The sequence below is a fragment of the Nansenia antarctica genome (assembly GCF_963989245.1).
Source record: "Nansenia antarctica genome assembly, chromosome: 12".
NCBI lineage: Eukaryota > Metazoa > Chordata > Actinopteri > Argentiniformes > Microstomatidae > Nansenia > Nansenia antarctica.
Window position 1 is genome coordinate 21,945,635 of NC_137682.1, and position 17,703 is coordinate 21,963,337.

The window sequence follows — 17,703 nt, forward strand, 5'->3', positions numbered from 1 at the left end:
TCTTGATATTTGGTGGAATCCATTCTTCCTTCCACCTGCACAAGATTGCCTGTGCCCTCAGCTGCTACACAACCCCAAAGCATATTGGATCCGCCTCTATGCTTAACAGTTGGCAAGGTGTTCTTCTCGACAAATTCTTCATCCTATTTTCTCCAAACATACCTTCTTCGGTTGTGGCCAACAAGTTCAATTTTGGTCTCGTCAGTCCAAAGCACATTGTTCCAATAGGCTTCAGGTTTCTCAAGGTTTTCTTCTGCATAGTGGAAACAGTGGAACAGTGGAAATGGGTTGTTTGAAACGTTGCGAGAGTTTATTGTAGCCTTCTCCTTGATGGTGGAAGTGAACTATCTTGATTCTGACATCCGTGGACAACTGTTTAGAGGAACCCATGGTTTTTAACACCAGACACAACAGCCACCGCAGTTGGATACTTTAGAAGGCATGGAGTTACTTCAGAATATATAGTTCAACCCTGGAATTATATTCACCTGACTCATTGAAGCCCTAACGAGTAAATCACCTTGGTCTGGGCCTTAGTAATCATCTTCTCAAAAGGTAACAAAGAATAATCCAAAAGGGCACTTTTCCTTTTTTATCAATTAAAAACTCTGAAAAATTAAAGAAAGAAACCTTGCTTTAAAATGTGCAGAAATGTGTCATGTTTAACTTTGTAGCATTTAGTGTTCACATTTGCTTTCAATCACTTGGAGATTAATTGTAACAGACATTTAAACCAGGGGTGCCCACATTTTTGAGAGAGAGAGAGAGAGAGAGAGAGAGAAATGTGCTCAGAATGAGAGAGTACATGAGATACACACTATCTCTCTGTCAGCACACGCCCCACTAGCATACACAGCTCAGCAATAGCAAACTCTCCTTCATGTTGGCAGTAGCACCAAACATCCCATGACAATTCCAGCCTAATGAACCCTCACTACACTGTCACTACGACATGACACTGCCAGTGTTGCTTTTTTACTTCCATCAGCAGTTTATTTTTGTATTCTACACCAGCAGAAAAACTAACAGCACCTCCCCCTTTATCACTCAATCGATGATAAACAGAGAGAGAGAGATAGAGAGATGTGCGGGAACACTTGAAATACATCTGAGGGCTAAAAAAGACACTTCTGGTCTGCGGTGTCGCTTCACTGACGTATGTCTTCACCAGCTGGGGCAGCGCGTCTCACGTCTCAATCGCCGCGCTTTGACAGCGGTGCACGTGCGTGCACGTGTGTGCCGAGGCTAGGCCAGCTTGGGCTCCAAGCCCAGTGGTGCTTCAGGTCCTTGTGAACAAGCCCGTTTGAATTTCCACAGTTGGGACTTTCTAGTCTCTCCCTCTATGATCTTTAGTTTGTTGACATTTTGCACTCATCAAGTTGGCTAAGCCAACTAAAGCACTTGGGTGATAAGAATATGCCCCGTGCTCCAAACCTCACCCTACCCCTGTTTGGCCTCATAACAGGGTTCCTGCGCTGGTCTTATAAAGCTGTAAAGTCTAAAATCCACCAATCCGATTTACAAGGCCTAAAAAGGTTGTACGTTTCAGTTATTAGGTCTAAAAAATGTCCGACCACATCTATTTACGTGGAAATTAATCAAACTGGAACCAAGAAAATGCCAATTTGTTGCCCCTGGGAGAACTTATTGGCGAACGAAGCTACGGCAGGATGACAAAAAGCTATCATATGGTGTCGCGATAGGTCTAAAATGATATTCAACGAGGTCTAAAAACGGTCTAAAAAAGGCCATAAATTTGACTTGTTGAAACTTGTAGGAACCCTGCATAATAACCAGGGGGCTAGAGGAGGAGAAAAGACTAAGAGTTAAGAGTTTTAAACACCGAATAGGCCTGGAGTAAGCCCTGTTGAAACCCGGGAGCGTCTGTAGAAAAGCAATATAGACCTATCGCTAAGCAATATAGACCTATCGCTAAGCAATATAGACCTATCGCTAAGCAATATAGACCTATCGCTAAGCCACGGCTCCTTCCAAAACTCGGACAAACAAACAACGCTCGGTCAAATTCTTCACTGACAGTGACTGGCTGACCGACCGTGACTGAACGACATTCAATGACTTACAATGCCATTTCGGATTTCCCACAGCAAGTAATAGACGTGTTTTTTTAAACATGACAATAATATTTCGTCTAGAAGCTTTTCACCATCAGATATTAGCCAGTTGTTTGTCCAAGTTTTCTGCCTGTCGGGACTTTTGCTGTGATATGATTGGACAATTTCTATTTTGGGGCGTGGCTTAGCGATAGATCCATTGGTCGTGCCAAGTGTAAGCCATGCTGTGGGAAGCCTGCTATTGACTACATTGGGCCCATTTCAACCATCCTCAACTGACGTGAAGACAAAAAAAGCCTCTCTTGCAGTATCGTGTGGCAGCAAGCCACACCTAGATCACTCACCTCGGCACAGTTTCTCTTTGTAGCTTTCTGTGTCTCTGACCCCAGTCTAACCCCACACGTCTGTCTGTCTGTGTCTCTGTCTGTCTAACCACACATGTCTGTCTGTCTAACCCCACACGTCTGTCTGTCTGTCTGTCTGTCTGTGTCTCTGTCTGTCTAACCACACATGTCTGTCTGTCTGTCTGTCTAACCCCACATGTCTGTCTGTCTGTGTCTCTGTCTGTCTAACCACACATGTCTGTCTGTCTGTCTGTCTGTGTCTCAGTCTGTCTAACCACACATGTCTGTCTGTCTGTCTGTCTGTCTGTCTGTGTCTCTGTCTGTCTAACCACACATGTCTGTCTGTCTGTCTGTCTGTCTGTCTGTGTCTCTGTCTGTCTAACCACACATGTCTGTCTGTCTGTCTGTCTGTGTCTCTGTCTGTCTAACCACACATGTCTGTCTGTCTGTCTGTCTGTCTGTGTCTCTGTCTGTCTGTCTGTCTGTGTCTCAGTCTGTCTAACCACACATGTCTGTCTGTCTGTCTGTGTCTCTGTCTGTCTAACCACACATGTCTGTCTGTCTGTCTGTCCGTGTCTCTGTCTGTCTAACCACACATGTCTGTCTGTCTGTCTGTCTGTCTGTGTCTCTGTCTGTCTAACCACACATGTCTGTCTGTCTGTCTGTCTGTGTCTCTGTCTGTCTGTCTGTCAGTGTCTCTGTCTGTCTAACCCCACATGTCTGTCTGTCTGTCTGTGTCTCTGTCTGTCTAACCACACATGTCTGTCTGTCTGTCTGTCCGTGTCTCTGTCTGTCTAACCACACATGTCTGTCTGTCTGTCTGTGTCTCTGTCTGTCTAACCCCACATGTCTGTCTGTCTGTCTGTCTGTGTCTCTGTCTGTCTAACCCCACATGTCTGTCTGTCTGTCTGTGTCTCTGTCTGTCTAACCCCACATGTCTGTCTGTCTGTCTGTGTCTCTGTCTGTCTAACCCCACATGTCTGTCTGTCTGTGTCTCTGTCTGTCTAACCCCACATGTCTGTCTGTCTGTATGTGTCTCTGTCTGTATAACCACACATGTCTGTCTGTCTGTCTGTGTCTCAGTCTGTCTAACCACACATGTCTGTCTGTCTGTCTGTCTGTGTCTCAGTCTGTCTGTATCTCTGTCTGTCTAACCCCACATGTCTGTCTGTCTGTCTGTGTCTCTGTCTGTCTAACCACACATGTCTGTCTGTCTGTGTCTCTGTCTGTCTAACCACACATGTCTGTCTGTCTGTGTCTCAGTCTGTCTAACCACACATGTCTGTCTGTCTGTCTGTCTGTCTGTCAGTGTCTCTGTCTGTCTGTCTAACCCCACATGTCTGTCTGTCTGTGTCTCTGTCTGTCTAACCACACATGTCTGTCTGTCTGTCTGTGTCTCTGTCTGTCTAACCCCACATGTCTGTCTGTCTGTGTCTCTGTCTGTCTAACCACACATGTCTGTCTGTCTGTGTCTCTGTCTGTCTGTGTCTGTGTCTTTGTCTGTCTAACCCCACACGTGTGTCTGTCTGTCTGTCTAACCCCACATGTCTGTCTGTCTGTGTCTCTGTCTGTCTAACCCCACATGTCTGTCTGTCTGTGTCTCTGTCTGTCTAACCCCACACGTCTGTCTCTGTGTGTTCCCTCCCTGCAGGAGGCTGAGAGTACGGAGGCCAGGATTTCAGCCCTGGAATCCAGCCTGAAGAGCATGGTGTACGAGTACGTCTGCCGCTCTCTCTTCAAGGTAAAACACTATCCCCAACACAACACAACACACTACACACATTTACACACCCACATATGTCTAACTCCATACACAGATACACAGCCGGATGATGAACGATGCGTGTGCGCGCAAGCGTGCGCTGGACAGATAAGCTGAGGACTGACATTATCAGAGCTAACACTCACTCTCATTCTATCTGCTGCTGCCCCCACATTGCTCTGTCCTCTGAGAGAAAGGGAGGGAACAGGGGGGAGGGAGATAGGCTACGGTGGGGGAAATAAGTGTTCAACACATTCAACGATTTGATTCAGCTTATTCACATGGAATGTAGACCAGACATCGGTATTAACTCCATCAAACTACACAGCTCAATCAATTGTAATATTCAGGACTCCCACGGGTCCTTGAAATCCTTGAAAGTTTGTGAATTTGAGAAAAATAAATTAATCTCTCTCTCAAAAAAATACAATGTTTTACTTAGCTTGTCAACTACTTCTGTCTCAAACTATGCCATGTTGGGTCCTTGAGTTTGAGGGAATTGAGTCTTGAAGGTGCTTGAAAGGTGCTTGAATTTGATGTTTGCTTTACAATTTGCAGAAATGTGTCATGTTTAACTTTGTAGCATTTAGTGTTCAAGTTTGCATTCAATCACTTTAGAGATTAATTGGGGGGAGAGAGAGAGAGAGAGAGAGAGAGAGAGAGAGAGAGAGAGAGAGAGAGAGAGAGAGAGAGAGAGAGAGAGAGAGAGAGAGAGAGAGAGAGAGAGAGAGAGAGAGAGAACATGAGATACACACTGTCTCTCTGTCAGCGCACGCCCAGTACAAGACTGGTGATGGGTGCTGATATGACAGGTCCCAGGTGTCACAGTCTGTTGTGGATGTTCTCCCATCAGTCTGGCAGCCTTACAGCCCTTCCCCCCCCCCCCTGTTCTCCCTCACATCTCTTTGTATCTCGTTCCTGGGGGGTGAGGACAACCACTCACATACACAGAGCAGTGAGTCACACACAAAACTGAATCAGATCTGAATGTGGACTGAGTTGGGGGCACTGCTACTCTGACATACCATAGTAAGCTGTCTTTTAAAAAAAATAATATATACTTTCTTTTTCTTTTCTTTTTTTACACGAATAACAAAGAACAAAAAAAAACAGACAGGTCATTGTGGGTATCGCATTCTTACATATGTCCTCAATAGTTCACTTAATGTCACAGGTTACTTTGTCCATTAGTCATAATAGATTCAGGGAATATCAGTATCACTCTCAGTCCATCTTGTCCTCAGAGGAAATCAATAAGGTTGTTGTCAGTACAGGAACTCTGTGTGCCATTAACCAATCTCTCAGTCACAGAAGGAATAATTGAGAAAATAGAATAAAATAAAGTAAAATAAAACAGGTTGTGATAAATGATAAAAACAAAAACATACAGAGACCATTTGCGTTTGATAACACACAAACCCCCCATATAAAGCTACGTGGAGGAAGAGGAAGCAACATCTGAAACATTCATAGTAAGCTGTCAATGTGTGGGTGGCGAGACAGAGCAGGTGGGGGAATGCTTGGTAGAAGCGAGAGAGGAGGAGATGGGACAGAGGTATTTTTCAATTATCGTTATTAACACCAGAACAGCCGTGCCTTCTTACCTACTAAAAGAGCCGCCTCTTTAGAATGTAAATCTGCTATTTACACACAACGACCACTAGTTGGCCGCTTGTAAATGTGCCTGCTTCCCAACACAGAAAAACAGCAAAACAGCTTTATACTAGCTTATCCTGATGTGATTTTGAAAATGTGAGGATACTGGGTGGTAGAACGCACATATCTAGGAAAGGTCATGAAAGGAGGGTCCTGAAATTTGATTGAGTGCAAAGATAGAACATGTTTGTTTTTTTACTCACAGGGGTCAAATGGCCCCTCATGGCTGATTAAGTGTTAATGAGGAAATAAAGGTAGCTTCATGTGTGAGACCTGCTGTTGATTCCTTCTGCTTCACCAGCTTTGGTCTGATCAAGAGTTACATTTAGGTTCTCCTCTCAAGACAGACAGACAGACAGACAGACAGACAGAAAAGGGCTGGAGGTGTACAGTACTGTAGACAACAACTGTTCAGTAGACTCCATTCCTACATTTTCCTTTTCTTGATGTGTTCTGAGCAAGCTATATATACCCTTGTGTCTTTTTTCCAGTATTTTTTTGTGCTATCCTACCATGTTTGCCCCATGGATTTGGATTTTGTTTGTGGTTTCTTTTATCTTATTTACATGTATTAAGTGTTCTGCGGTACATTGAAACCTAGCTGCTATTGACGGGAGTGGAACTTTGTACGAGCCTCCTGGGCTTCGTTCCCTCCTTGCACCGTTTCATGTGTGCTAAATAAACTAAACTAAACTAAAACTGAACATACACATTCGTTCTGACTGCCTGGTGAGGTCCAACTGAGATCCATCCTAATGACAGAGTTGGAGTTGTCTACCTGAGCAATATAGTGGCTAGGCCTTTTTGTAAAAAAAAAAAATATATATACAAATCTGACCAAGCACTGAAATAGGCTCTAATCTGATATGCGTATGGCTACCTGTCTACTTAAGAGTTTGATCTGACAGCAGTCACGGTGGGGTTAGAGAAAGGCACTAGGTAGCATACTCAGCACTAATGCTTTTAGTGAGTGTCTCTAGAGCTCTCTCTCGCAGCTGTTAGATTAGACGAGATTACATTAGATTCATACTTTATTGTCATTGCCGAGTACACGTATCAGACAACGAAATGCAGTTTGGCATCTAACCAGAAGTGCAAATGGTGATATAAAACATGATAGTGATAGTGATAGGTACAGTATGGCAAGTACGGTAGTTAGAGGAATATACAGGAGAGGACGAGCAGTAAGATGATGCACAGTAACGGTAGGGCCACACTGGCTGACCTCTACCTCAGCAGCGCGTGTGTGTGACGGAACTACTACGGCTCTCACGGTTGCGGCGTCCTTACAGACAGAGTTTCTCCTGTAGCTCTGCTTCTGCCAGCCCTGTCTTTTTCCATTGAGTTTGCCTTTGATAATGGGGCATCAATAATATACCGGTTATGTTTCATTTCACTTCATTCTGAATTGTTCTGGTGTTCAGTCTCTGCTGTCATCCAGCCTGAGGTAGCGGGTTTGAAAAGTGAACCGGTTATGACCAGAACGCCGGTCACGTCGTTTTTTTGTTTACCCACGTTCAGATCAAGAGAGAGAGAGAGAGAGAAGGAGAGAGGGAGAGAGATATATCTCATTTCATTTGTTCCGTGTGGCATGAACATTTGTTTTCAGCCGACTCACGCTTCATTCATGTCAGATTGCGCTGAACATTTTACCCCGCTTCTCTGCACATAGGAACATATGCATTTTTACAAGTAGCAGTGGTGTCATCTTTCTTCGTGACATGAAGCCACGGCTTTGGACCTTTTCTTCCTAGACTCCGCCATGACTCCTTGTTGCAAGTTTTCGGAGTTTCAATTCAGTTCAGGCTGCGGAGGCAGGCGTAACACTACGACAGCTGTAGGCCTCTTCGTCTCCTGATCTGAAAGCAGCGTGGCGTGGCGTACCTTCAGCCGTGAGCGGACCTCACTGTTCATCCAAGGCTTCTGGTTGGGGAAGGTTCTTATCCGTTTGTGGGCGGCGACACTGTTTGCGCATGTGTTGTAATCAGGATGTAATCCAGAACGGAAGAGGTGTTCAAATCAATGTACGGTCCCTGGGTGAGCTCTGAGCATAGGCCAGTCCTTGGTATGGAACTGGTGCTGAACTGGAACTGAAGTGTAGAGTCGCAGTGTAGAGTCTAGAGTTAATAGTGTGTGTGTGTGTGTGTGTGTGTGTGTGTGTGTGTGTGTGGTTGATGGAATCCACGCTCATGTCCAGCTACAGTTGAGCTAAAGCTGTGGTTTAGGAAACCATAGGAGAGTTAAGTAGGGAGTTCTGCAGTAGGAGCACAGTAGTCGGTTTTAACACTAGAACAGCTGTGCCTTTTTACCTACTATAAGAGCGGTCAAATGATCCCCTCTTTACAATGCGAAGCTGCTATTTACACACAACGACCACTAGTTGGCCACTTGTAAAATTAGCCTGCTTTCTACACAGAAAAACAGCTAAATAGCTTTAGCTCATCCTGATGGGATTTTGAAAATGTAAGGATACTGGGTGGTGGTAGAACGCACATATCTAGGAAAAGTCATGAAAGTAGGGTCCTGAAATGTGATCGAGTGCAAAGATAGAACATTTTTCTTTACTCACAGTCACACTCAAATGACTCCTCATGGCTGATTAAGTGTGCAGTGGGCTAACGTGCTGGTACAGTATGATATTATGAGTAAGCTACTGTTGTAGAGCTGTGGTCCAGTTAAGGCCATGGTTTAGCTGATGTGTGTGAACAGCCAGGTATGCCTGAGCCTCAGTAAGACATGATAGTGAATAATTAATGCTCGGCTCAGAAAAAAGCTTTGTGGCAGCAGTCCTGCTGGATGACCTGCTATGTGTGTGTGTGCGTGCATGGGGGTGTATCTGTGTGTAAAGAAAAAAAGACTAATGGTTAACCCAGACGTTACACACCAAGGTGGAGAGAGAGTGTATCTCTGTGTTCAGTGGGATGGAAAGAACGTGCAGGGGGGTTTAAGCTGGTTTCCTTTCAGAAAGGAATAATGATGACTCCTTCCAAGCAGCACCAATGGAACCAGACCACCTCAGTGTGAAGCAGAGATGTGCTCTAGTTCTTAGTCAGAGTCAGGGCTACTAGTTTAGTACAAGACCACGGTGTCAGTAGTCACATTGTGTGGTCAACTCTGGCATCTCTCGTCAGACTCTCAACACAAGTGGTAGAGTGAGAGGCTGTGTGCTAACTGCTAACCCCCCTTCCCCCCACCTCCTCTTTCTCTTCAGGCTGACCAACTCATGTTTGCAATGCATTTTGTCCGAGGGATGCATCCTGAGCTGTTCCAAGAGAACGTAAGTCCCACACACGCCACTGTTGATTCATTTGCACACTGTGGCTGGTTTCCATTGTCGTTCTGTTCACTCTGCATTAACCGTCCATCTCTGAGTTCCCCGTAGCTACACCCTGACTCTTTATTTCTCAGTCTCTCATTCCCCCCCAAAATATATTATATATTCCCAATATGTGACGTTTTTTAGTCCTGATTTTCTGACCCCATCTATAATACCAAGCAACATTTCTGACCGATCGATCATAGTATTCATATGGACTGGTAGATTATTAAATATATAATAAAACATTTCCAGCTTAACTTAACTGAATGAATGTAAAGATACAGTCCCCTGCATACGTAATGAGACGTTGAAGCATTGTTTCCTCTGTCGGCTCTACACTCCATAAGTTGATTTAGGACTTTAAATCAAACATTTACTATGAGGTTAAAGTAGAGATTGCAAGCTTTTATTTGATGCTAGTTCACCCAAAAGTAGGCTTGACGGGTGTTTCTGGTTTGTTAGATTTGTTCTCATCATTTGTGTGGGCGCAAATAAGAATTGATTCTAGGCTTTGGATTTTACATTTGGGCTTTGCTATTGGTGTCTGACAACATGAAGTCAAGGAAGCCTTCATCAGACTGTAGACTAGCCACAAGCATAGCCACGACCATAGGCTTGCCTTTTAATTAAGCGTTATGGAACGAGAAGCTGTGGTATATCGTGGATATCGGCACAGCTAGCGGGGTGGTTAGGTACGACGCGAAGCGGAGTGCCGTTATATATACACCCCCTAGCCGTGTCCAATATCCACGATATACCACGGCTTCGAGTGCCCTAACGCTTTTATACAACGGTTACCACATTTATCTATCAATATTTCACAGAACTTTTCATGTATTTGAATGGAACTATGTTTTATTGTAAGTGTATTCATCCGCTGAACAGTTGTTTATCGGTTGCTAAGCAATGGTAATAATGTAACTCAGATAACGCTAATATTATACAAACGCGGAGTAATATGAAAAGATGTGTCAACATTCCATTTAGCCGTGCGTATATCATGGATATCGGCACGGCTGGAACGCAAACTGACCAAATAGAGACAATGGACCAAACTGACCAATAGAGACAATGGACCGGATCTATCCGTTGTATAAAAAAAGAACAAAAGCACTGAAAAAATGCACAGCAATCGCAAACGTGCTGGTAGGTCAAAGAAGGAAGACTTTTACAGTGGACGACGGAAGAAAAGAATGCTTCACCGTCCCGTTATTTACGCAGGGCACTGTATGTTGTCCTGGACCAGAGGTGTGGTGGGTCAGGGTGTGAAGCCCGTTCTAATCCAGGTATTCCTCCTGCTCTCTGTTCCACCAGGAGTGGGACGCCTTCACTGGCCTCATAGTAGGGGACATGGTTAGAAAGACGGTACGTATTGCAGTATGCAGCATTGTGTGTGTGTGTGTTTGTGTGTGTATGTGTGTGTGTGTGTGTGTGTGTGTGTGTGTTTGGGGTGTGTGTGTGTGAGTTTTGGGGTGTGTGTGTGTGTGTGTGTGTGTAACATTTCTCTCTATGTGAGACCTGACCCTCTCTTCCTTTCATCCATCAGGATACCCAGAAGTCTTTGCGGGAGCAGATCCCCTCTTGGATTGATCAAGAGAAGCTGGGAGCTGTGGCTATGTTCAAAGTACAAACACACACACACACACACACAGACACACACACACACACACACACACACATATATACCAGGGGAGGCTGGTGGAGGGAGAAATCAGATGATGGGCTCATTGTAATGCATGAAATGGAATAAGGACTGGTATCAAACCCGTGTTTGGTTCTATTTCTCATTGTATTTCATCCATTACGATATGCCTGTCCTCCCATTTCGTCACCAGCTTCCACTGACACACACACACACACACACACACACACACACGCACGCACGCGCATACACACGCACGCACACAAACACAGTGTTTTTGTGTGTGTGTGTGTGTGTTTGTGTGTGTGTGTGTGCGTGTGAGTTTCATTTTGATTCAAATCACCCTTTTTTTTGTCATTTAAATAGTGTTTCATCTAGTTATTATCAAAATGACGAAGAATATGGTCTGTTTTAGTCAACGTAATGTCACAGCTTAGTCACATCACATTTGTGTTGCCTCGTTAACCTGTATAATAGTAAACATAAATCACTGACTTCCATGTGTGCAAACTGTAGGGGAATTCATTCGTCTGGTAAACATGCTGTTATTGTTACTCTTGCGGCTATGAGTCAGACTGTCTGGGCAGAATTAACACATTTATCGACCCCAACCTGATAGACAATGAAAACCAGTCTTCTCTACTAGAAACCTGACATTGGCTAGACAGATGATATTAACAGACACATTGAAATGATCACAAGGACCTGATTGCTCTCTTTTCTCCTAGACCAGACTGAGTAATTCCAGGACAAAACGTATAGCCCTACTAACATATTTCTCTGCATAATATTCTATCACATGATTATCTTCCCAACAGCCCAGTGAGCTCTTGACATGCCTTGGCAGCAGATTAAACGTCCCACCCCTGGACAGGGCACATAAAGGGCGCTGCAGTAATCAATGCAAATGTCGAGTTTGAGAGGGTCAGCCTCAGCAAGCGAACTGTGCAGATTCATTGCTATCGATCACACAATCAGTGCTTATGTCTTTACCACAGGTGATTTGTAGGTCAGTGATTCTGCGCAGAGCATTGCTCACGCCGACCGCACCCTCGTTGAAGTTTCACCGATTGTCTTTTCCTCTGTCAGTTTGCGGATGCAAAAGCGTTCTTTTCCTGTGGAAACTTTGCATTTGGTCTTGTTTGAATCGACTTAACGCTAGAACAGCCGTGCTTTTTTACCTACTAAAAGAGCCGCCTCGGCCCCCCTCTTTAGAATGGGAATCTGCTATTTACACACAAAGACTACTAGTTGGCCACTTGTAAATTAGCCTGCATCCTACACAGAAAAACTGCAAAATAGCTTTATACTAGCTTATTCTGATGTGATTTTGAAAATGTAAGGATACTGGGTGGTAGAACGCACATACTGTATCTAGGAAAAGTCATGAAAGGAGCGTCCTGATATTTGATCGAGTGCAAAGATCTAAACATTTATTTCACCTCACGGCTGATTAAGTGTTAAATAGTCAATTTGTCTGCCGATTAGCATGTGCGTGGCTGTTTGCATCAATGTCCTGCATATTTTCATTTTGGCCACATTGGAGAAGGTTTGCTGGGTAGACGTAGCGGGTTGGTCATGACTTGTAAATGATCTGGGCATGTGCGTTCATTTGACACCAATGCAACATTGCGATGAATCTTATTCTGCTACTGTCATGCACGCTTTTGATTGGACCACATCCAAAAACACCTCCATCTCTCCAAAAGCTCTTGTCCATGTAATCCAAATTTAGTCCCAGAGATAATTTCATCTCGTCTCATTTTAGTCAACCAAAATAAAAAAAAGAACTTTGTTTAGTTGTGGTTGTTTAGTCGGTTATCGCCTCTTCCTTTGCCACAGGAAAATAGGTGTTTGATGACTTTATTTGACTTTATTCCATTGATTCACTGTGTGTGTGTGTGTGTGTGTGTGTGTGTGTGTGTGTCTCTCTTACACAAGCACAATGATGTACAGTAATGTCTATTCCTCTGGTCTTGTCATTCTAGAGTACGTTCCCAGGTTTGTACCAGTCACTGTGTCTGAGTGACTCTGACCTGTGGCTCTCATTCTCTCGGAGTTCAAACTGTGAACAGGAAGTCCCGCCATCCATCGCGAGAAAGATCACACCCTTCCAGCAGGTCAGCCGTCAACCGCTTGTCTCCATCGTATATCATTATGTAAATAATACATGTCTTTGCATAGGCTAAGAAAGGCCCCCACATCTTTTTACATTTCTCGAAAGAGCCTTTCAATGTTTCAGATCAGATCAGATTCCTTCAAGTTATTGAAAATGTTTTTTATCCACAGAGTGTGAGTAGGCAGTGTTGGTGATGATCAAAACGATTGCATTTTAATTATAATAATGTATAGTACATACATTTAAATGAGTAATTATAACAAAATTAAAATAAGTTATTTCACACCATGTGAAAACACGCATTGGCACTCATAGTGTTAAATAGAGTTGAACTAACTGTCTGTCTGTCTGTCTGTTTGTCTCTCTGCTACAGGTCCTGTTGGTTCAGGCAATCAGGCCAGACAGACTACAGAGTGCCATGGCTGGCTTCACCTCTCAAGCCCTAGGTAAGTGTGTGTGCGTGCGCGTGCGTGTGTGTGTGCGCGTGCGTGCGTGCGTGTGTGCGTGTGTGCGTGCGTGTGTGTGTGTGTGTGTGTGTGTGTGTGTGTGTGTGCGCGTGTGTGCGTGCGTGCGTGTGTGCGTACATGCGTACGTGCGTGCATCTGTGTGTGTGTGAGAGCATCTTTCAACCCACATAGTACAGTGAGTCAGCACCACTTGCACAGCAGCTGAGCAACAGATCAATCACATAAAGACAGTTAACCACACGCAGAGACACACACACACACGTACGTACACATGTACCCATGCTCTAACATACTTGCTTAAGTTCTCTGTGGTCCATGAATGAAGCAGGTTGATATTGGCACAATGGAGAAACTACAGTGATTAATATACAGTCATTACTCCCCATTGGTCAAACGCACACACACCCCTGTGTGAAAGGCACACACCCCTGCCATTTCTCCTAATTCGACTCACACACACTAGGGATGGGACAGCATACTTGATTAACACTACAACAGCCGTGCCTTATTTACCTACTAGTAGAGCCGCCTTTTTAGAATGTAAATCTGCTATTTACACACAGAGATCACTAGAGGGCGCTTCTTTTTTTAGCCCTCCTCCTACACACAGAAAAACTGCAAAACAGCTTTATACTATCTTATCCTGAAGTGATTTAGAAAATGTAAGGATACTAGGTGGTAGAACACACATATCTAGGAAAAGTCATGAAAGGAGGGTCCTGAAATTTGATCGAGTGCAAAGATAGATTTTCTTTTTTACTCACAGGGGTCACCTTGACCCCTCACGGCTCTTCTAGTGTTAATCGATTATTCGTTCCCAAGGGTCAACGTAGATTTTTTATATTTGGACCGATTTAACAGACATAACTAATGTCGGTTCTGTAGTTAGTTATTGTATTACTGTATCACTATTTGTTTTTGTATTAATCATGCACAGAAAGACAATATACACAATACACAAGCATAAATATGAATATAGTTTAATAACGCTATTGAGTGTGGAACGTCAATATACGGTCAGTATACATTGAGAGTCTGACGTCATTAAACTGCACATTGTGTAGGCTAGGTTAGTTTACAGAAGGCATTCTGTTGGTAGCTATAGGCTCCGCTCGCGTCTCCTCCCAGCATGTTGACATGCTGTTGTTTCTTAATAAAAACTCTGTTTGATTGACATGTTTCTGCCTGTCCGGGAAGATCTTCATTTTCCGTTCCACAAGCCCGCACCTGCTTTGTCTAAGGTCATTAAGGCAGGTTGTCTGAGGTCATGTTCTCACATGAACATCTGAATCAGGACCCGGAGCAAGTGGATGAGTTCGCAACATTGTTGCATAAATAATTTCTCTGATTTGCGTTCTCACAGCCCTTTATGTAAACGAAGTAACATACGCAATCGAAGCAACAGACGTGGTAGTTGATTGGTCAGAAAAATAGAAAATTGCCCGTTCGTCCCGCTCTTATCCAGATCAACACGCATGCGCTGTTGTTTTCCTATGGACTGCCTCGAGCAGCGTTCTCACCAAAAGCGAAGCGAAGCAAAGTGATGGATGCGTCGTTTCTAACCGGAGCAAAACCGCCCTTTTCAAGCGGAGCATCCGTCGGTTGTTTGCTCCGGGAGCGACTTCGAATGCGCGTTCTCACAGCTCCAAACGACGCAGAGCAAAGCGAATTTTATCCTAAACTCTGATTCCAAGTGAAGCAAATGTTCTAGTATAGTGAGAACACACCCTAAATGTTGTTCGGCAAGTCATTTCTTTGTTATTCTCCTTTATTCCTTCCTACATGTGGCCTATAAAGGCTATTTATTTGTTACCACTAGCGCCTGTCTTCTAGGTGCCCTGTGCTTTGTCATGTTTTCAGTTGATGATTACCATTAGACCTTTGCAGTTTTACAACTTGTGTAATAATATATGTAATAAAGCGCTTAGTTGTGTTCAGTGTGTTTGGCTGTTTGACGTCGGGTAGGCTATAGCTAGAGTATTGGTAAACATTGGAATTGAACAGTTTTAATTGTATGGCTATACAAAACGCGTCGCACCGCTGTACTGCGTGCGTCGGTATTAGCGGCATGCTGTTTCTGTTCTGCATTATTGTCATTTTAGCCTAATTTAAGTATTCAGAAGAAGAAATTCATGATTAATACCAGAACACATTTTTTGCACCGTTTTTTGGCGATTAAGATATTAAATGATTTCTTGCTGATGATCCATGGCTGTCTCTGTGAATGTCGAAACATCGATTAATCGTTCTTACCACCCACTGATTAATCAACCATGAACATTTTGAGTTATGCACATCCCTAACACACACACACACGCACGCGCGCACACGCACGCATACATAAACATTGCAGGCCTGATGAATGTGTGGCAGTTTGTCTTCATCAGCCCAGTGGCCTCAGAGGGGAGGACAGAGTGATATGATTGGTTGATTAGCCCCATGAAGAGAGAGCAGATGTTTGTTAAACACAGGAGCCATGGAGGTCTAGGAAAATCTCTCTCTCGCTCTCTCTCTGTCTCTCTCTCTCTGTCTCTCTCTCTGTCTCTCTCTCTGTCTCTCTCTCTCTCTCTGTCTCTCTCTCTCTCTGTGATTACACGCTGCAGTATTTCACCTTTCAACAGTTACAGGAATTCATCAAAACATGTATTTGTCTCATTGAAAAAAAAAAAAATGTGTGGCTCTTTGATCTGGGGAAAATGTGTTTCTTATGATGGACAGGAGGTTAGGAAGTGCAGCTCAGTTTCAACCTTGTGTTTCTAACAGAGACACGTAGCCTCTCTAGAGAGAGCCGGGCCTAAGCCTCTCTCAATAGAAAGGTTCTGCTCACTCAGTCTGTACATTGGGTCAAATGTGTCACCACTGTGGATGGTATTCATCAGACCTTGGTTTCAAATATTGAGGAAACTAAGGATAGTGTCCGTATGCTACCATTCTCTTTAGGATCGCATCAATGCCTTTTCCGGTTTGTATGTTGCCCTGCAGTTCAGTCAAAGTCATCGGAGAATCCAGTGGGTTCTGATAGTCTTTAATAGCTGATTTTCTGTTCTTTTTCATGTGACAGAAAAGGTTGAAGAAGTGGTTTGTCCATATACAGTATGTCAATGTTGTATCATTTAGCTCTTTATGTTTTATTTTGTATTTCTGTACTGTTTCAGTGTTTCCACATGTTGATGGTGTTATGTTATCATCATTTGGGTTATGCTATCACCTCACCACGTGACAATCAATTACGAATAAAACACTAATAATTCTATAACCAAAAACATAAAAACAAAACATTAAAAACATAAAATAAACATTAATCACAAAATATAAATAGAACTCCAAACATTAAACACAAATCATCCAAAATAAATGCCCAAAGTAAAAATGGCCATAACAGTTAGGTGTTTATTCATAGTTTAGTCTAGGGGGAGGTGATCAGGCTGTCACCAGCAGGTAGGTGTTTGACCCCCTGTGTGCTCAGAGTGTTAGGTACTTGTCCAGTTCAGGCCTTTAGACCACCACAGACTAGTATGTTAATTGCTTCGGTCCTGGGCCTGGAAGTCATCGATCTGTCCATGTAGGATAGATAAACTGTCTACGTATATTCACATATGGGGATTCTAGTTTGCATAATGGGGATTTCTATATGGGTAGCACACAGGACACACCTCAGGATGTTTTGGTTTATGGAAATAATAACCTTTCTAAGCAGTGAGTAAATTGCTCCTGTTTTAATTCATTCATTGGAGTGGCTTAGCATACTACCCCATGAGTCTCTCCCCTGTGTAATAAGCTATTGGAGAGCCTATCTTTCTATCTAATTTATAGTCTATTGAGCTACAGCATCCTCACCTCGGTCTGCTCCATCACTATCCTCCAGATAGCCCTCATCCACACACACACACGCGCACACACACACGCACACGCACACGCACGCGCACGCGCACACACACATACACACATACACACATACACACACACATACACACACACATACACACACACACACACACACATACACACACATACACATACACACACACATACACACACACATACACACGCGCACACGCACGCGCACACACACATACACACACACACACACACACACACACGCACACGCACGCGCACGCGCACACACACATACACACATACACACATACACACATACACACATACACACACACACACATACACACACATACACACACACACACACACACACATACACACACACACACACACACACACACACATACACACACATACACACACACAAGGCGTCAGTAGTGAAAGGCATATAAGAGTCTATAGTAGGGCTGGGTGATAAAATG

General features: G+C 43.8%; 1 protein-coding gene across 1 annotated transcript in view; it reads left to right on the forward strand.

The window, feature by feature from the left end:
• dync2h1 (dynein cytoplasmic 2 heavy chain 1) overlaps nt 1-17,703 on the forward strand; it is a gene marked incomplete at both ends in the record, with an annotated part of 167,986 nt that overhangs the window by 99,869 nt on the left and 50,414 nt on the right. Inside the window, 6 exon segments of the mRNA XM_080542931.1 lie at nt 4,071-4,160; nt 9,049-9,114; nt 10,471-10,521; nt 10,703-10,780; nt 12,787-12,918; nt 13,291-13,363. Coding sequence (XP_080399057.1) covers nt 4,071-4,160; nt 9,049-9,114; nt 10,471-10,521; nt 10,703-10,780; nt 12,787-12,918; nt 13,291-13,363 — 490 coding nt within the window.